Source organism: Pistacia vera, unplaced genomic scaffold, assembly GCF_008641045.1.
Source record: "Pistacia vera cultivar Batoury unplaced genomic scaffold, PisVer_v2 Contig331, whole genome shotgun sequence".
Classification (NCBI taxonomy): Eukaryota; Viridiplantae; Streptophyta; class Magnoliopsida; order Sapindales; family Anacardiaceae; genus Pistacia; species Pistacia vera.
The window spans coordinates 291315-308041 of record NW_022196148.1 but is presented as its reverse complement, the minus strand read 5'-3'; the positions used below and the strand labels follow the sequence as shown (position 1 = coordinate 308041).

Here is a 16727-nt window from a genome sequence, read left to right as displayed (position 1 = left end):
CCAGGATGAATGACTCGGATCCGACCTAAAAAACTTTCGACTCAAATTAATAAAGTCGTATCGATATTTTTAAAGATACTAATAGATACATATTGTATCTTAGAATACATATCAACATATTGAAAGGCTTAAGATATACTATCTGATACGTATCGTTAGCGATCCGTATCAAATTGTATTGTAAAATATGTATCGTGTATCTTATGATACTTATAACCATAGTTGGAAACTTTTTTTTTTTTTTTTTAAATCAAAACTTTTGGGTTAATTTATATACATCTCAACTAATTCTCAAAAAAGATCAACAAAATAACTCACCGTCACAACCTCTCACTTAAATCGTAAATGTTCAAATTCAGAATCGAACCTGAGATCGTATACCTATCTATATTATTTCTAATTCGTTCCACGTATCAGGTCAGTTGAAATCCCAAGAGAAGGGGAGATAATTCCAACTCTCAAGTAATAGCCAGAGTTTGGCCATATAAAACGGGTTAAAGGAAAGCAACATCTCTAACAATGAATATGCCATACCCTTTAAAACATCAAGCATGACCGTTTAAATGCATTTAAACAAATATGGGGCTGCAAAGCCAAAAATCAGAACCTAAAACATAAAACTGTTTATAAGAAACTCATCAGTATTGCAAACAATTTCGCAGACTGTCACCCTGAAGATAAACTGGGAGACCCTAAATCTAAAACTTTTGATTACACACTTCTTAATATTGGCACCGAAAATTTTTCAATTCCTAAGGCAAGCATCCTTAGTTGAGGCAAAATGCATTTCTTTCCAAGTACCTGCTTGTGATTTGTGGATGCATTTAATATCCATTGAAGCCGTGTGGACATTAAATATGCGGACTTAATTCTGTGATACTCGACTGGCCACATTTTTGTTATCAGCTTCATCAGTACCACCAGAACATCCATTCTGTTTCTTCTTTCATCTCCCTCTATTGCATCTCCATTGGAGAAATGATTCTTCAGAACCATGGAAATGTCAGGCTCTGAAGCTCCAGCAAGTTTGAAGCGATCAACAGCTGCATCAAGATTTTTCTCCAAACACCCATCCCTAATTTGCATTCAAATTGGGATCGTTCAAAAAGCATGTACCCCAGAAAAGGTGTATCTGTGATCTCATAACAGCAGCTTGTTCTGCAGCTTCATCAGCTGAAAGCTCGTTCTGACCACCGCTTCCTGAGGGCTCTCCATCAGGACCACTTCCTTGTTTCTTCCTCCCTTTGAAAATTCATCTTCTGCTTGCATTTGGATCTTTTAGCTCAAGGGCTCTCTGCTCTCTAGCTTCTCCCACATTTCAGTTGCAGCTTTCATCTCTCCTCTGCACTATCAAAAAGTTGAAGTGTCTCAGCAGCACACCACCCTGAAAGATCTATTTTCTTAGCAAGTGCAAAAGACCAATGAAGTTTGGCCATTTCAAATGCTGTTGGCCCAATGCAGGAGACCCTCATAAAAGTCAGTGTTGACAAAGTGCCTCCTCATACTTCTCTTTGGCCAAAAGATATTTTTCCTTAACCCAGTCATAAGCCGTTTGAAGCTGTGCTGTACAACATCCTTTCCAGCAGACTCATCTAAGGGGATTCGTTTCTTGCCGCACACATATGAACATTTCCCCAATTGAAGAAAGCCAAAGCAGCCACCTCCTGAAACTTTAAGGCAGCCTTGTCAAATAGGCTTTGAGCTTCTTCACTGGTAACTGTCTCCTCAGAGCCTCTGAGCATAGCTCATGCCAAGCTCATGCAAATCATATGAGCATCAGGGTCAATACCAACAAGGGTGCGGAACAGTTGAGCAAACTCAAAAACAACAATCCATCTCCACTTCCTTGTTCTAGGATCTTCTGAAACTCCTGATTTCTCTGGGAGCTTCTATCACTGCTTGTCAATCTCAGTATCAGCAGCTTCAAGAACAGACTCACCAAGAGACGAATGAGACCCACCTCATCTCCTTAGTTCCCTCACTCTCTAGAGGTTTATCTCTCTTCTTCCAGCAAGGTGGCTCTTGCTTGGACTTACCTCCACAATATGCAATCTCAACATCCAAATGATTCAGATATGTCAGTTCTGGCTCTTTTGTCATAAGACTGTCTACAGAGGCCTCTGCCAGCTGAGTTCCCGTACAGGTAATAGTTACCAAGTCTCCATCATTATCCTTGTACTTGACCAAAACGGAGTTCGATGAAGGAAAAAGCGTGCTCACAAACTCTCTTAACACTTTGAAACTGCAATTCAGGCATCTTGGGCAAGTCTTATGTCATGATCATAAACAAGCTTCAATGGCCTCCACCTAATTGTGGCCTCCAACGCCTGTCCACGGGTACGCAATTGCACAGAGAAGATAGAGACTGCCTCTATGGTATCTACCTGGATTGCCAGAAGCTTTGAGAACCATTTGACGGCTTCAACACAAGCTTTGGCATTTGGACTTTGGTTCAGAACCATTTTCAGTAGCCAAATTGATTTGGGGCTTCTCCAGCTTATTAGTAGGAGATACAACTGACCCGGTGAAGCTGCAGCCTTTTTGCAACTGGACGAGCAGGTAAACAAGGCCAAGGCCCGCAATTGGGGCACCACGAACAGCAGAAGCTCCAAGGCAGCAGGGATGGGCGGCTTGGAGGTCCTGCTGAGCCTCCTGGCGAGGGTCCCAATGCAGTCTTAACGTCGACCAATCTCTAAAGCATCCCGGTGATTTGGGTCAGCCCTAACAACACCTGAACATCCTGCATCGCCATTTCATTCTCCCTACGGCCTCCAAAGCCCTAGCCCTCCTAAGAAGAGCTCGAACAAACCTAGGCTGAACCTGAAGTGCCCTAGTACACTCAGCAACACAGTTCATAATTATAGGTTTCATTTGCATCAAACAAGCAGCCCTATTGCTATGAAACACAGCCCGGTCAGGGTGGTTTTTGGAGTAAGCCTAAGAGCATTTCAATTGTTCAAGAGCACCCACATAATCCTTACTTTGAAACCTCTTGTTACCTTCCTCTTTAAGCTCATGGGCCTCTTCAAAAATATTGAAGAGTCCAAATCAACCACCACCGTTAGCATTTGCATTTGAATTATCAACTGAAACTTGGTTTGAGTTTGAACCGCCCTTCTTCCTTCTCCTCCAGATTCCCATATAACACAAAAACTTTATATTCTCTCAAACAACCCCTCAATTATATCTCACAAATAACCTTCTATCCAAAAAAATAAGATAAACAAACAATCTTTCAATTGTTTTGAAGGAAATTTTTTTACCTTATGAACAAAAAGATGGAAGAAAAAAAGAGAAGAGAGAGTAAAGGACGTACATTACAAATTACAAAGCTTAAAACTTTTAGCTTTACTTTGAAGATCGAGAATTGGGTGATGCCACGTGAAGTTTCAAGAGCTGAATATGAAAGGACAAGATGGAATTGGAGAAAAGTTGGGCTCTCAGAGAGTAGAAATGGAAGATGGGGTTTTGGGGAGTGGGAACCTAGATAAATCCACTACCTTAATGGATTTCTAATCTTTAGGTCAAAGTCATTCTCATCCGTTTGATGTAGACTATTTTCATCAATCATTGATTAAGACGTTTCAAAATGTGTATATTCATCAGCTTATGCATGGGCCACCAGGATCTTCTTAAATATAAATGCAGATTTTCCTGCCGTGGTGTGACAGATAAATGATTTCTATATTATAAAAACTATTTTATTTATTTGACTGCTTTTTAAATTCTTTTAAAATTTTAAATATTATCTCTACTACGCTAGGTTTAGAAAACTTGAAAGAAAGAAAGAAAGCAAGAAAAAAAAAAAAAAAAATATAATATATATATATATATATATATCATCTTATATTACTATCGTTATATTCAATGGATCTTTATAATTGAATTCAAACAAAATAATCTAAAAGATATTAAATCTCAAAATTAGAAAATGAGATAAAGAAAAGGATAATACTATACTTATCGATTCTCCTAACCATGTAGAGTGTGACATGAGGAGTAATCATATGACCACATCACACTCTTTGTTAGTCAGATAGAGAGTCAGCCTATAAAATCGGTAAATAATAGTCTTGATGTAAGAAAAAAACCTGTTTAATAAAAAATAATTATGGTATTAAATTAGATTTTAAAAGAAAATTATATTTAAAATATAAATAGGTATACTTAATAATGGGATTAGATTAATTAAAAATGGCTAAAGTCACTTCTCATTAAATTAACGTAATGGGCAAAGTTGGAGGCCCAATTTCAAGTTAAGGGCTTATTAAAAGCCCAGAGCTGTCAAGGGTGCTTCGGTAAATTAAAAGTCTCTAGGGTTTGTCCTGGGAAAACTCTATAAATTCCCTGCTCAACCCAAATTCTAAAGCACAGCACGGTGGTGGAAGTTGTGGCTAATTTTGCAATAGGCTTCTTTGAGTTTCGTTTATAGTATTTTTTTTTATTTTTTGTACTGGCAAGTTTTTTTATGGAAATTCCTTGATTTGGTTTCATCTTTTTCTGAAGAAAAATTTTAGATCAAATCAAAACCTCAGTTCTATATCGTAAATGGAGGACAGTTGTGGGTCTCTCATTTGGAAGAACGGTGAGGTACAACAAAGTCAACGGCCGAGATATCGTTCAGTCGTCACTTCTTGATTGACGATTCGATTGTTGCTCGTCCACATTCAAACTTTTTTTTTTCAAAAACAAAAATGAGATCTCTGCAAAGCTTAAACTTGTTAAATGAGAGAAAGAAATAAACAACCAGTTGTATTAGCTAAAGAACGATTTCTAAAACCCATCTCTTCGATTCGGGGGGGGGAGAAAAAAACCTCTCACGTATCGATATCTTTGTTATCTCTTCAAACAAGAAAATGACATGGCATGTTCTTCAAGTGGAAACATCGAACAATCCATGAACCTCTGGTCTGATAGCCTAGCTTTAGCAGCAGCAACCTCTGGTACTCATCAAAATGGAAGTCAAGCACCATTTTTGCAGTTTTCTTAAGCAACCCACAAGACACCCAGTGCGATGCGGATAACACATTCACAGACTAATTGGTGGAAATATTCAAACTACTGAGTTTAGTTATAATGTGAAAAGAACATGGCATAGCTGAAGTACCTTCCCTCGTTTGCAATGAATTAGGATAGGGTGTTCCTGTATCTGGTGCCAATAACATAAATAGCAGATTGGAAAAAGAGAGAAATATTCATGAGTAATCTTGAAGTTCAAGTGTTAATGGTACCTAGGAGTACTGTCAATGCTTCACGAATTGTTTCCTCCGGAATGTTTACAAAAGGCTCCTGTTCACATTGGTTAAAACTTACAATGTGCTGAAGAAAATGGCATTTTGGATGCCTAATGTTTAATAATCAACCAACTACTTATTCCACCAGAATCCATTACTACTGGCAGAAAGAAACAACCCGGTGGCAATAATATTGGGAGCTTCTAAAAAACACCACTAATACTAACTTACAAAGAGGTATAAAAGAATCATACAAGAGTCAAATCAACCCTTGAAATTCATGATTGCCTCTTTCCTCTCTTTTTCCCTTCTTTCAAGGGTTGGATTTGACTCTTTGTATGACTTTGTATGTTCTTATAAGGGTAGTATTACCATATCACACCAAAAGCCAACAAGTCACAAATAGAAGAAGAGGTCATTTATCATGATACTGCAAAAACTAACGAGCATATTCAATCTCTTCATATGTTTTCACAGCATAGCTCTGCCCCTCCAAAAGTTGGTACAAATTCATTTTTATAACGTGTAACCATGGAGATCTATTTCCAGAAGCTGACAAACAATCAAAAGAGAAAATACTTTTCAAACATTCATGATCAACCTGTAGTACACAGATCAAAAGACTAATACTAATCACAGCATTGGTTAGACTCTTTCACTCTTAGTGACAGTACTAATAAAAGTCAAGGATTTTGCAAATGTCAAGGAAATGGTGGCCAGTAAGGGCCTGGAAGCTGTTCAGTCTGAAGTCAGTGACTTAGACTGGGAAAGCACTTTCTTCCTGCGCCACCTTCCTGAATCAAACATTTCTGAAATCCCTGACCTTGAAGAAGATTACAGGTCACTCTTACTCACAATATTCTTAAGCAAAAATAGCCTCATCATGTGTCTTAACTCAACTCAGTATTTTTTTTTTTTACAGGAAGGCAATGAAGGAGTTTGCTCTTGAAGTGGAGAAACTAGCTGAGCAACTTTTGGATTTGCTGTGTGAGAATCTGGGGCTGGAGAAGGGATACTTTAAAAAGGCCTTTTATGGGTGCAAAGGATCACCAACCTTCGGCACCAAGGTCAGCAACTACCCGCCATGTCCCAAACCAGATCTGATCAAGGGACTCAGGGCCCATACTGATGCTGGTGGCCTCATCCTCCTCTTCCAGGATGACAAAGTGAGTGGCCTCCAGCTCCTCAAAGATGGCCAATGGGTCGATGTCCCACCCATGAAACACTCCCTTGTCATCAACCTTGGTGACCAGCTTGAGGTACTTACTCACTCACTTCAAGAATTAAAATATTCTGTATATGTTTAAGATTTGGTATTAAAATATTATCCCAATATGTACACATCTAGATTTTTGATATGTTGAAGCCTAGATTCCTTAATGATTAGCATCAACCCACATGGCCACCGCTCAAAATTCTCTTCTTTTTCAGTTGAGTTTTATAATAAAGTCCTGATCTTTTTAACACAGGTCATTACAAATGGCAAGTACAAGAGTGTCATGCACCGTGTGTTAGCTCAACCTGATGGCAACAGAATGTCTATAGCTTCATTTTACAACCCAGGAAGTGATGCTGTGATCTACCCAGCACCTGCATTGGTTGAGAAAGAAGCTGAAGACATCCAACTCTATCCGAAATTTGTGTTCGAGGACTACATGAAACTCTATGCGGGACTCAAGTTCCAGGCCAAGGAACCCAGATTCGAAGCCATGAAGGCTATGGAGTCCACTGTCAAGTTGGGCCCTATTGCAACTGTTTAAGTCCCTCCAAATGACTCAGAAAGTGTTCTGTCAATAAAAGTATAGTCTACTACTGATGGAGTCTCAGTGTTTTGAGTTCATTGTTGGGGATTAGTTGTTTAATTAATTATTTTAAGTTTTGCTTTTGTAGTTGCTTAAGAGTGTGTTGGCTTAGCTTGGAACATATAGTTTGAAATAAGCCGAAAGGTTGGACTAATAGGGCTCTTCTGTAGAGTCAAGTCTAGTTGTTGTGGTGCTGATAAATTACTTAATGTAGAAAGTGACCAACATGAATCGCCTTTATATCAAACTATCTTAATATTATTCTATCTCTTTGGCCTTATTATGCTGTAATCTCTTTTTATTCTTTCTGCTGTGCTTGTGGGGCTTCTCTTTGGACCCCTCATTTTTTGAACTGGGTTTCATTTTTTGAAGCAATTTCTCAAAATTATAATCCATAAACATGACTTCATAACCTCTAATTGTAATCCACAAATATGTAATCTCAGTAGATTTATTTCCAGTGGAAAATCTATAGAACTCCACTCATTAAAATTTGCGTAAGATCCACTCCACCAGGCTATCATAATTCATCAAAAAGTGATGTTACTATATATCATTAGAGAGGCACACAATTGGCCATTTAAAAGAAAGAGATAAAGAGAGAAAAAAAAAATATCCTCAATTATGAATCCACTAATGCTCCTGTTACAGTTATCCTCTCCCACAAAAGGGAGGACCACAGATTCTGGTAACCTCAATTCTGATGGTATTAAAAAAATGAAAAATGGAGACTGAATGGACAATAATGCTTATGTATTATTGTATTTTATAAATGTTTATATTAACTGGACAGCACAGAATGCCTTTGAATGATGTGCTGAACCATCAACCTCAGTTACAATTAGTCACCACTTGTGAAACACACCCTTAATTGAGTTGAGTACAGATGGTGGAAAGATGGAAGAATATAGCCAATACAAGATTGGTCATCAACAGTTAGAACAGTGAGAAGTAAAGTTACTATTACTCCCACATAGAATTCACATGTTTAAATCCACGTGTACCATCGGATCGGAGCCACATGGTCGACTTTGTTATGTTATCTGGGTGTAACGTTTCCTCTAATTGAGTCTGCAACTAGTGGACTTGGGGACTGACGCAATGAATATTCTGGTGTACTAGGAGGATGATATGAGCCATGTGGCCCATGTCAAGACCAATGAGAAGGCAGTCAAATCAATTTATCAAACTTTTTCTCAAGGGTAGAGCATTGCCCCCATGTGAGTCAAAATTTTGCAGAAAATTCACACCGTCACATCAACTCCACCACACTTAAAAGCATAAAATCATTTTAACTAGACAAAAAAACAGCCGTTTCTTTCTGCTTCAGCTCAGTCTTCTACAATGGCCTCATAATAGTACACATCCCATATTGAGAATTAACCTGCTGCATCCCAAGAGAAGGGGAGATAATTCCAACTCTCAAGTAATAGCCAAAAGTTTGGCAAATATAAAACGGGTTAAAGGAAATGCAACATCTACTCTTAACAATGAATATGCCATACCCTTTAAAACATCAAGCATGACAGTTATAAATCGCATTAAAACAAATATGGGGCTGCAAAGCCAAAAATCAGAACCTAAAGTACATAAAACTGTTTATAAGAAACTCATCAGTATTGCAAACAATTTCGCAGACTGTCACCCTGAAGATAAACTGGGAGACCCTAAATCTAAAATCTTTTGATTACACACTTCTTAATATTGGCACCGAAAATTTTTCAATTCCTGAAGGCAAGCCATCCTTAGTTGAGGCAAAATGCAATTTCGTTTCCAAGCACCTGCTTGTGATTTGTGGATGCATGTTAATATCCATTGAAGCCGCTGTGGACATTAAATATGCGGACATTAATTCTGTGATACTCGACTGGCCACATTTTTGTTATCAGCTTCATCAGTACCACCAGAACATCCATTCTGTTTCTTCTTTTCATCTCCCTCTATTGCATCTCCATTGGAGAAATGATTCTTCAGAACCATGGAAATGTCAGTCTCTGAAGCTCCAGCAAGTTTGAAGCGATCAACAGCTGCATCAAGATTTTTCTTCCAACCACCCATCCCTAATTTGCATTCAACTTGGGATCGTTCAAAAAGCATGTTACCCCAGAAAAGGTGTATCTGTGATCTCATAACAGCAGCTTGTTCTGCAGCTTCATCAGCTGAAAGCTCGTTCTGACCACCGCTTCCTGAGGGCTCTCCATCAGGACCACTTCCTTGTTTCTTCCTCCTCTTTGAAAATTCATCCTTCTTGCTTGCATTTGGATCTTTTAGCTCAAGGGCTCTCTGCTCCTCTAGCTTCTCCCACATTTCAGTTGCAGCTTTCATCTTCTCCTCTGCACTATCAAAAAGTTGAAGTGTCTCAGCAGCATCCCACCCCGAAAGATCGATTTTCTTAGCAAGTGCAAAAGACCAATGAAGTTTGGCCATTTCAAATTGCTGTTGGCCCAATGCCAGGAGACCCTCATAAAAGTCAGGTTTGATCAAAAGTGCCTCCTCATACTTCTCTTTGGCCAAAGAATATTTTTCCTTAACCCAGTCATAAGCCGTTTGAAGTTGTGCTGTCACAACATCCTTTCCAGCAGACTCATCTAAGGGGATTCGTTTCCTTGCCGCACACATATGAACATTTCCCCAATTGAAGAAAGCCAAAGCAGCCACCTCCTGAAACTTTAAGGCAGCCTTGTCAAATAGGCTTTGAGCTTCTTCACTGGTAACTGTCTCCTCAAGAGCCTCTGAGCATAGCTCCATGCCAAGCTCATGCAAATCAATATGAGCATCAGGGTCAATACCAACATGGGTGCGGAACAGTTGAGCAAACTCAAACAACCAATCATCCATCTCCACTTCCTTGTTCTCAGGATCTTCTGAAACTCCTGATTTCTCCTTGGGAGCTTCTATCACTGCCTTGTCAATCTCAGTATCAGCAGCTTCAAGAACAGACTCACCAAGAGACGAATGAGACCCACCTTCATCTCCCTTAGTTCCCTCACTCTCTAGAGGTTTATCCTCCTCTTCTTCCAGCAAAGGTGGCTCTTGCTCTGGACTTACCTCCACAATATGCAATCTCAACATCCCAAATGATTCAGATATGTCAGTTTCTGGCTCTTTTGTCATAAGACTGTCTACAGAGGCCTCTGCCAGCCTGAGTTCCCCTGTACAGGTAATAGTTACCAAGTCTCCATCATTATCCTTGTACTTGACCAAAACGGAGTTCGATGAAGGAAAACGCTTGCTCACAATCTCTCTTAACACTTTGAAACTGCAATTCACTGGCATCTGGGCAAGTCTTATGTCATGATCATAAACAAGCTTCAATGGCCTCCACCTAATTGTGGCCTCCAACGCCTGTCCACGGGTACGCAATTGCACAGATGAAGATAGAGACTGCTCTCTATGGCTATCCCTACCTGGATTGCCAGAAGCTTTTGAAGAACCATTTGACGGCTTCAACACAAGCTTTGGCATTTGGACTTTGGTCTCAGAACCATTTTCAGTAGCCAAATTGATTTGGGGCTTCTCCAGCTTATTAGTAAGAGATACAACTGACGCCGGTGAAGCTGCAGCCTTCTTTGCAACTGGACGAGCAGGTAAACAAGGCCCAAGGCCAGCAATTGGTGCACCACGAACAGCAGAAGCTCCAAGAGCAGCAGGGGATGGGCGGCTCTGGAGGTCCTGCTGAGCCTCCTGGCGAGGTCCCAATGCAGTCCTTAATCGTCGACCAATCTCTAAAGCATCCCGGTGATTTGGGTCAGCCCCTAACAACACCTGAACATCCTGCATCGCCATTTCATACTTCCCTACGGCCTCCAAAGCCCTAGCCCTCCTAAGAAGAGCTCGAACAAACCTAGGCTGAACCTGAAGTGCCATAGTACACTCAGCAATCACAGTCTCATAATCTATAGGTTTCATTTGCATCAAACAAGCAGCCCTATTGCTATGAAACACAGCCCGGTCAGGGTGGTTTTTTGGAGTAAGCCTAAGAGCATTATCATATTGTTCAAGAGCACCCACATAATCCTTACTTTGAAACCTCTTGTTACCTTCCTCTTTAAGCTCATGGGCCCTCTTCAAAAATATTGAAGAGTCCAAATCAACACCACCGTTAGCATTTGCATTTGAATTATCAACTGAAACTTGGTTTGAGTTTGAACCGCCCTTCTTCCTTCTCCCTCCAGACTTCCCCATATAACACAATAAACTTTATATTCTCTCAAACAACCCCTCAATTATATCTCACAATATAACCTTCTATCCAATAAAAATAAGATTAAACAAACAATCTTTCAATTGTTTTGAAGGAAATTTTTTTACCTTTATGAACAAAAAGATGGAAGAAAAAAAGAGATAGAGAGAGTAAAGGACGTACTTACAAATTACAAAGCTTAAAACTTTTAGCTTTACTTTGAAGATCGAGAATTGGGTGATGCCCAGTGAAGTTTCAAGAGCTGAATATGAAAGGACAAGATGGGAATTTGGAGAAAAGTTGGGCTCTCAGAGAGTAGAAATGGAAGATGGGGTTTTGGGGAGTTGGAAACCCTAGATAAATCCACTACCTTAATGGATTTTCTAAATCTTTAGGTCAAAGTCATTCTCATCCGTCTGATTTGTAGACTATTTTCATCAATCATTGATTAAGACGTTTCAAAATGTGTGTATTCATCAGCTTATGCAGGGGCCACCAGGATCTTCTTAAATATAAATGCAGATTTTCCTGCCGTGCGTGTGACAGATAAATGATTTCTATATTATAAAAACTATTTTTATTTATTTGACTGCTTTTTTAAATTCTTTTAAAATTTTAACATATTATCTCTATATACGCTAGAGTTTAGAAACTTGAAAAGAAAAGAAAGAAAAGAAAAAAAAAAAAAAATATTATATATATATATATATATATCTTCTATATTACTACGTTATATTCAATGGATCTTTATAAATTGAATTCAAACAAAATAATCTAAAAGATATTAAATCCAAAATTAGAAAATGAGATTAAAGAAAAGGATATACTATACTTACCGATTCTCCTAACTCCATGTAAGTGTGACATGAGGAGTACTCATACTGACCACATCACCCTCTTTGTAGTCGAGTAGAGAGTCAGCCTATACATCGGTAAATATATTCTTGATGTAAAAAAACCTGTTTAAATGTAAAAAAATAATTATGGATTAAATTAGATTTAAAAGAATTATTATTTAAAATATAAATAAGGTATACTTAATAATGGGATTATTGATTCTTTTAAAAATGCTAAAAGTCACTTCTCTCATTAAATTAACGTAATGGGCAAAGTTGGAGGCCCAATTTCAAGTTAAGGGCTTATTAAAAGCCCAGACTGCGGGTGCTTCGTTAAATTACAAGTCTCTAGGGTTTGTCCTGGGAAACTTATAAATTCCCCGCCCAACCCAAATTTCTAAAGCACAGCACGGTGGTGGAATTGTGGTTTCAATTTGCAATAGGCTTTCTTTGAGTTTCGTTTATAGTATTTTTTTTTTTTTATTTTTTTTTTGTATTGCAGTTTTTTATGGAAATTCCTTGATTTGGTTTCATCTTTTTCTGAAGAAAAATTTTAGATCAAATCAAAACCTCAGTTCTATATCGTAATGGAGGACAGTTTGTGTGTCTCTTCATTTGGGAGAACGTGAGGTAAACAAAGTCAACGGCCGGAGATATCGTTTCAGTCGTCACTCTCTTGATTGACGATTCGATTGTTGCTCGTCCACATTCAAACTTTTTTTTTTTTTTTTTCTAAAAAACAAAAATGAGATTCTCTGCAAAGCTTAAACTTGTTAAATGAGAGAAAGACATAAAACAACCAGTTGTATTATGCAAAGAACGATTTCTAAAACCCATCTCTTCGATCTTGTGTTGTGGAGAAAAAACCTCTCACGTATCGATATCTTTGTTATCTCTTCAAACAGAAAATGACATTGGCATGTTCTTCAAGCTGGAAACATCGAACAACTCCAGAACCTCTGGTCTGATAGCCTAGCTTTAGCACAGCAAACCTCTGGTACTCATCAAAATGGAAGTCAAGCACCATTTTTGCAGTTTTCTTAAGCAACCCACAAGACACCCAGTGCGATGCTGCATAACACATTCACAACTAATTGGTGGAAATATTCAAACTACTGATTTTAGTTATAATGTGAAAAGAACATGGCATAGCTGAAGTACCTTCCCTCGTTTGCAATGAATTAGGATAGGGTGATTCCTGTATCTGGTGCCAATAACATACATAGCGATTGGAAAGAGAGAAATATAATCATGAGTAATCTTGAAGTCAAGTGAGTGTACTAGAGTACTGTCAATGCTTCACGAATTGTTTCCTCCGGAATGTTTACAAAAGGCTCCTGTTCCATTGGTTATAAACTTACATGTGCTGAAGAAAATGGCATTTTGGATGCCTAATGTATTAATAATCAACCAACTTATTTTCCACCAGAATCCATTACTACTGGCAGAAAGAAACAACCGGTGGCATAATATTGGGAGCTTCTAATAAACACCACTAATACAACCTACAAAGTATACAAAATCATAAAGGTCAAATCCAACCCTTGAATTCATGATTGCCTCTTTCTCTCTCTCTTTTCCTTCTTTCAAGGGTGGATTTGACTCTTTGTATGACTTTGTATGCTTCTTAATAAGGTTGTATTACCATAATCACCACCAATATGCCAAGTCACAAATAGAAGAAGGTCATTTATCATGATACTGCAAAAACTAACGAGCATATTCAATCTCTTCATATGTTTTCACAGCATAGCTCTGCCCCTCCAAAATGGTACAAATTCATTTTATAAACGTGTACCCATGGAGATCTATTTCCAGAAGCTGACAAACATTCAAAAGAGAAAATACTTTCAAACATTCATTGATCACCTGATGTACACAGATCAAAAGACTACATACTAATCACAGCATTGGCTTAGACTTCTTCACTTCTTAGTGACAGTACTAATAAAAGTCAAGGATTTTGCAAATGCCCTCAATTATGGAAGCAAAAGGGGTAAGAGGGACAACTTCTGTGAGTAAGTCAACAGATCAGCCAGCTGGTCATTTTAAATGAATATCAAGGAAATGAAGACAAGATTCTACGGTTTAAAGAAACTCTCATAGAGGCCAGAATTAAGAGATATTTCTTGTGACATAATTATCCACATGCTAGGCCAGACATTACGCAAAATGAATTCAGTGTTGTATTGGTGCAGCAATTTGATGCTCAGTCATGACTACCAACAACCAATCTCAGAAAAGGGCATATCAATATCTCCCTAAAATCAAACTACCAAAATTATATCACAAATCTCAGTAGCTAGGTGGACTCAAGAACACATTTTGGTTAATAGCAACTTCACACCACATGTATTCTCCAGACTAAAGAGATCCATATGGCGACTTTGAACATGATCACCTCATTAACAAAAACCGTTATATATGCACGCATAATTCATATAATATGGGGATCAACTAACAATTCGATACCGCCAATCACTCAATTAAACTAATTATACAAAATGAACAAAATAGCCAAAATCTACTCCCTACCTTGCATCCATCATCCCAAACTGAAAAAGTATAATTCCATTCGCCTTCAAAAACTCATATTCGAATCTGGATAGGTCTGGGCACAAATATCTAACAAATTTTCAAAAATATTATATATACACCTTCAAAAATACATATACACAATAAGCATTATTCTTTTTAATTTAAATTTTACTCACATAATTGAACGGAGCCCTAGGGACTTTAAGAAGCCGAAATTGGCAGAATCGGAAAGCCAGACCTGAAAATACCGTTATCAACCATCGCAAAGTTTAACGGCGGCACTAACACCTCCTCCTGTCTTTATCATCCGCTTTTATCCCGTCCACCGAGCCGCTGGATTCTCCGTCGGAGCTGACTCCATTACTGCGCACTCTCTCCTCTCCAAATCCATCGAGTTTCATATCTTTCGCGCCAAAACTTTTAAAAATTCGAAATTGAGAATTTTGAATTACAAGAGTTTGGAGTTATGCCACAGAAATCTCTTGAAGAATCTCTTTGTTATGATCTTCGAATTCTGGTTCAAAGAGAATATAATGCTAGAGGGGATCTCGGGGTTCGAAAAGTAAATAAAAAAAGTTTTTTTTTTTTTTTTTTTTTAAAGTTTGATTAGAGATATAGATGAATCATAGAGACGCAAATGCTGATATCAGGATCTGAAGGCTGAAGGCAAAAGTGAGAAGCGAGGCCAATAATTCGACAACACGTGGAAAGTTAACCCCAATTGTCTTGCTTGATTTCGGAAAAGTTACCTAATAACACGTGGTGCTGAACTAGTGGCCATTAAGCCTCACACAATTTATTCACTCGCGATTGACGCTCACGTCCCTTTAACCGGACTTATCTTTTTATAATGCTACTTTTCTTTGCATCCTATTCAAAGTCAAATGAACTTTTCGGCATTGGAAACGTGGTTGTCAGATTCCGTATGGAAATTGATTTTTTTGTATGAGTAATACTACAATACATCTTTTCATACAACATTTTCTATACATATATGTGGAAAGATATGATTGGCTAATAGTTAAATTAAACTTTTACCCAATTATATCTTACCACATCATGTTGTATAAAAATGATATATGTGTAGTATTATTCTTTTTGTTAGTTATCTTGTATTATTATAGATACGATTTTTTTTTTAAATTAATAAAATAATAAATTTTTTCTAAAATTAAAATCATCCTTATGATTAATTAACGAATTTTGTGATATTATTGGTTTTAAATTATAATATCACATAATCAAAATTAATCACAAAATTAAGAATCTATATTTTTTCTATTCAACCATTCATATCATTTCCAAGATTATTTCATATCTATATCTCCACTGTGTTATTATTATCACGCAAAATAGGTAACACATCTTCTTTTTCACTTTCTCTATAAAAAATGGGTATTTGGACATGTTTTAGTGAACCAGGATGAATGACTCGATCCGACCTAAAAAACTTTCGACTCAAATTAATAAGTCGTATCGATTTTTTAAAGATACTAATAGATACATATTGTATCTAGAATACATATCAACATATTGAAAGGCTTAAGATATACTATCTGATACTTATCGTTAGCGATCCGTATCAATTTGTATTGTAAAATATGTATCTGTATCTTATGATACTTATAACCATAGTTGGAAACTTTTTTTTTTTTTTTTAAATCAAACTTTGGGTTAATTTATCTACATCTCAACTAATTCTCAAAAAGATCAACAATAACTCACCGTCAACAACCTCTCCACTTAAATCGTAAATGTTCAAATTCGAATCGACTGAGATCGTATACCTATCTATATTATTTCTAATTCGTTCCACGTATCGTGCAGTTGAAACATGATAATGGAGGGAAGAATTTACCAAGTAGTTGTTATCATTTACGTTTTGGTTGAAATTCAAAGATGCTGGACAATTGAATACCTCTGACTTTACGGCAAATACACAACACAGACGCCTTTTTCATCGTCTTTGAAGCATCACATGCTATTGTTACTTAATGGAGTTTGAATTTTCTACCTTCCGTCTTGTTTGGTATAAGAAGGATGGAACTGCATTTGTCAACCCAAATCACCACAATAAACACAAATACAAGGCTTGAGAATGACATAAATCATAAATGTCTCCTCACTTAACTGC

The 16727-nt window shown here is 37.6% G+C and overlaps 2 protein-coding genes, 2 non-coding genes and 2 pseudogenes across 5 annotated transcripts; 3 read left to right on the top strand and 3 right to left on the bottom strand.

Moving 5' to 3' along the window:
- Positions 1-865: 865 nt before the first annotated feature.
- LOC116137626 lies at positions 866-2856 on the bottom strand (annotated as a pseudogene).
- A 1683-nt stretch (positions 2857-4539) lies between these two features.
- LOC116137660 lies at positions 4540-4667 on the top strand. The gene has a single exon (XR_004129215.1). It is a non-coding gene; the product is annotated as a small nucleolar RNA snoR111 (small nucleolar RNA).
- A 169-nt stretch (positions 4668-4836) lies between these two features.
- LOC116137625 lies at positions 4837-14984 on the bottom strand (annotated as a pseudogene).
- On the top strand, positions 5944-7316 carry LOC116137593 (1-aminocyclopropane-1-carboxylate oxidase). Its single transcript, XM_031423288.1, has 3 exons — positions 5944-6074; positions 6157-6493; positions 6704-7316. Exons 1-3 carry the CDS (start codon positions 5944-5946, stop codon positions 6992-6994), a joined length of 759 nt encoding a protein of 252 aa, XP_031279148.1. The 3' UTR covers positions 6995-7316.
- On the bottom strand, positions 8521-11600 carry LOC116137588 (protein CLMP1-like). Of its 2 annotated transcripts, XM_031423285.1 has the most exons (2): positions 11407-11598; positions 8521-10891 (listed from the first exon to the last, which is right to left on the bottom strand). In XM_031423285.1, the coding sequence occupies exon 2, from the start codon at positions 10820-10822 to the stop codon at positions 8885-8887; it is 1938 nt and encodes a 645-aa protein (XP_031279145.1). In that variant the 5' UTR covers positions 10823-10891; positions 11407-11598; the 3' UTR covers positions 8521-8884. The 2 variants fall into 2 exon arrangements, with proteins under 2 accessions (XP_031279145.1, XP_031279144.1); XM_031423284.1 differs by having other exon boundaries at positions 8521-11600.
- On the top strand, positions 12635-12764 carry LOC116137659. Its single transcript, XR_004129214.1, has one exon. It is a non-coding gene; the product is annotated as a small nucleolar RNA snoR111 (small nucleolar RNA).
- Positions 14985-16727: the final 1743 nt, after the last annotated feature.

Bases quoted from the DNA above. Each gene is read 5' to 3' on its own strand.
- LOC116137593 (XM_031423288.1), top strand. From the start codon at position 5,944: ATGGTGGCCAGTAAGGGCCTGGAAGCTGTTCAGTCTGAAGTCAGTGAC. The intron at 6,075-6,156 runs GTCACTCTTACT...TTTTTTTTACAG, and splicing joins GACCTTGAAGAAGATTACAG to GAAGGCAATGAAGGAGTTTG. The intron at 6,494-6,703 runs GTACTTACTCAC...TTTTTAACACAG, and splicing joins ACCTTGGTGACCAGCTTGAG to GTCATTACAAATGGCAAGTA.
- LOC116137588 (XM_031423284.1), bottom strand. From the start codon at position 11,221: ATGGGGAAGTCTGGAGGGAGAAGGAAGAAGGGCGGTTCAAACTCAAAC.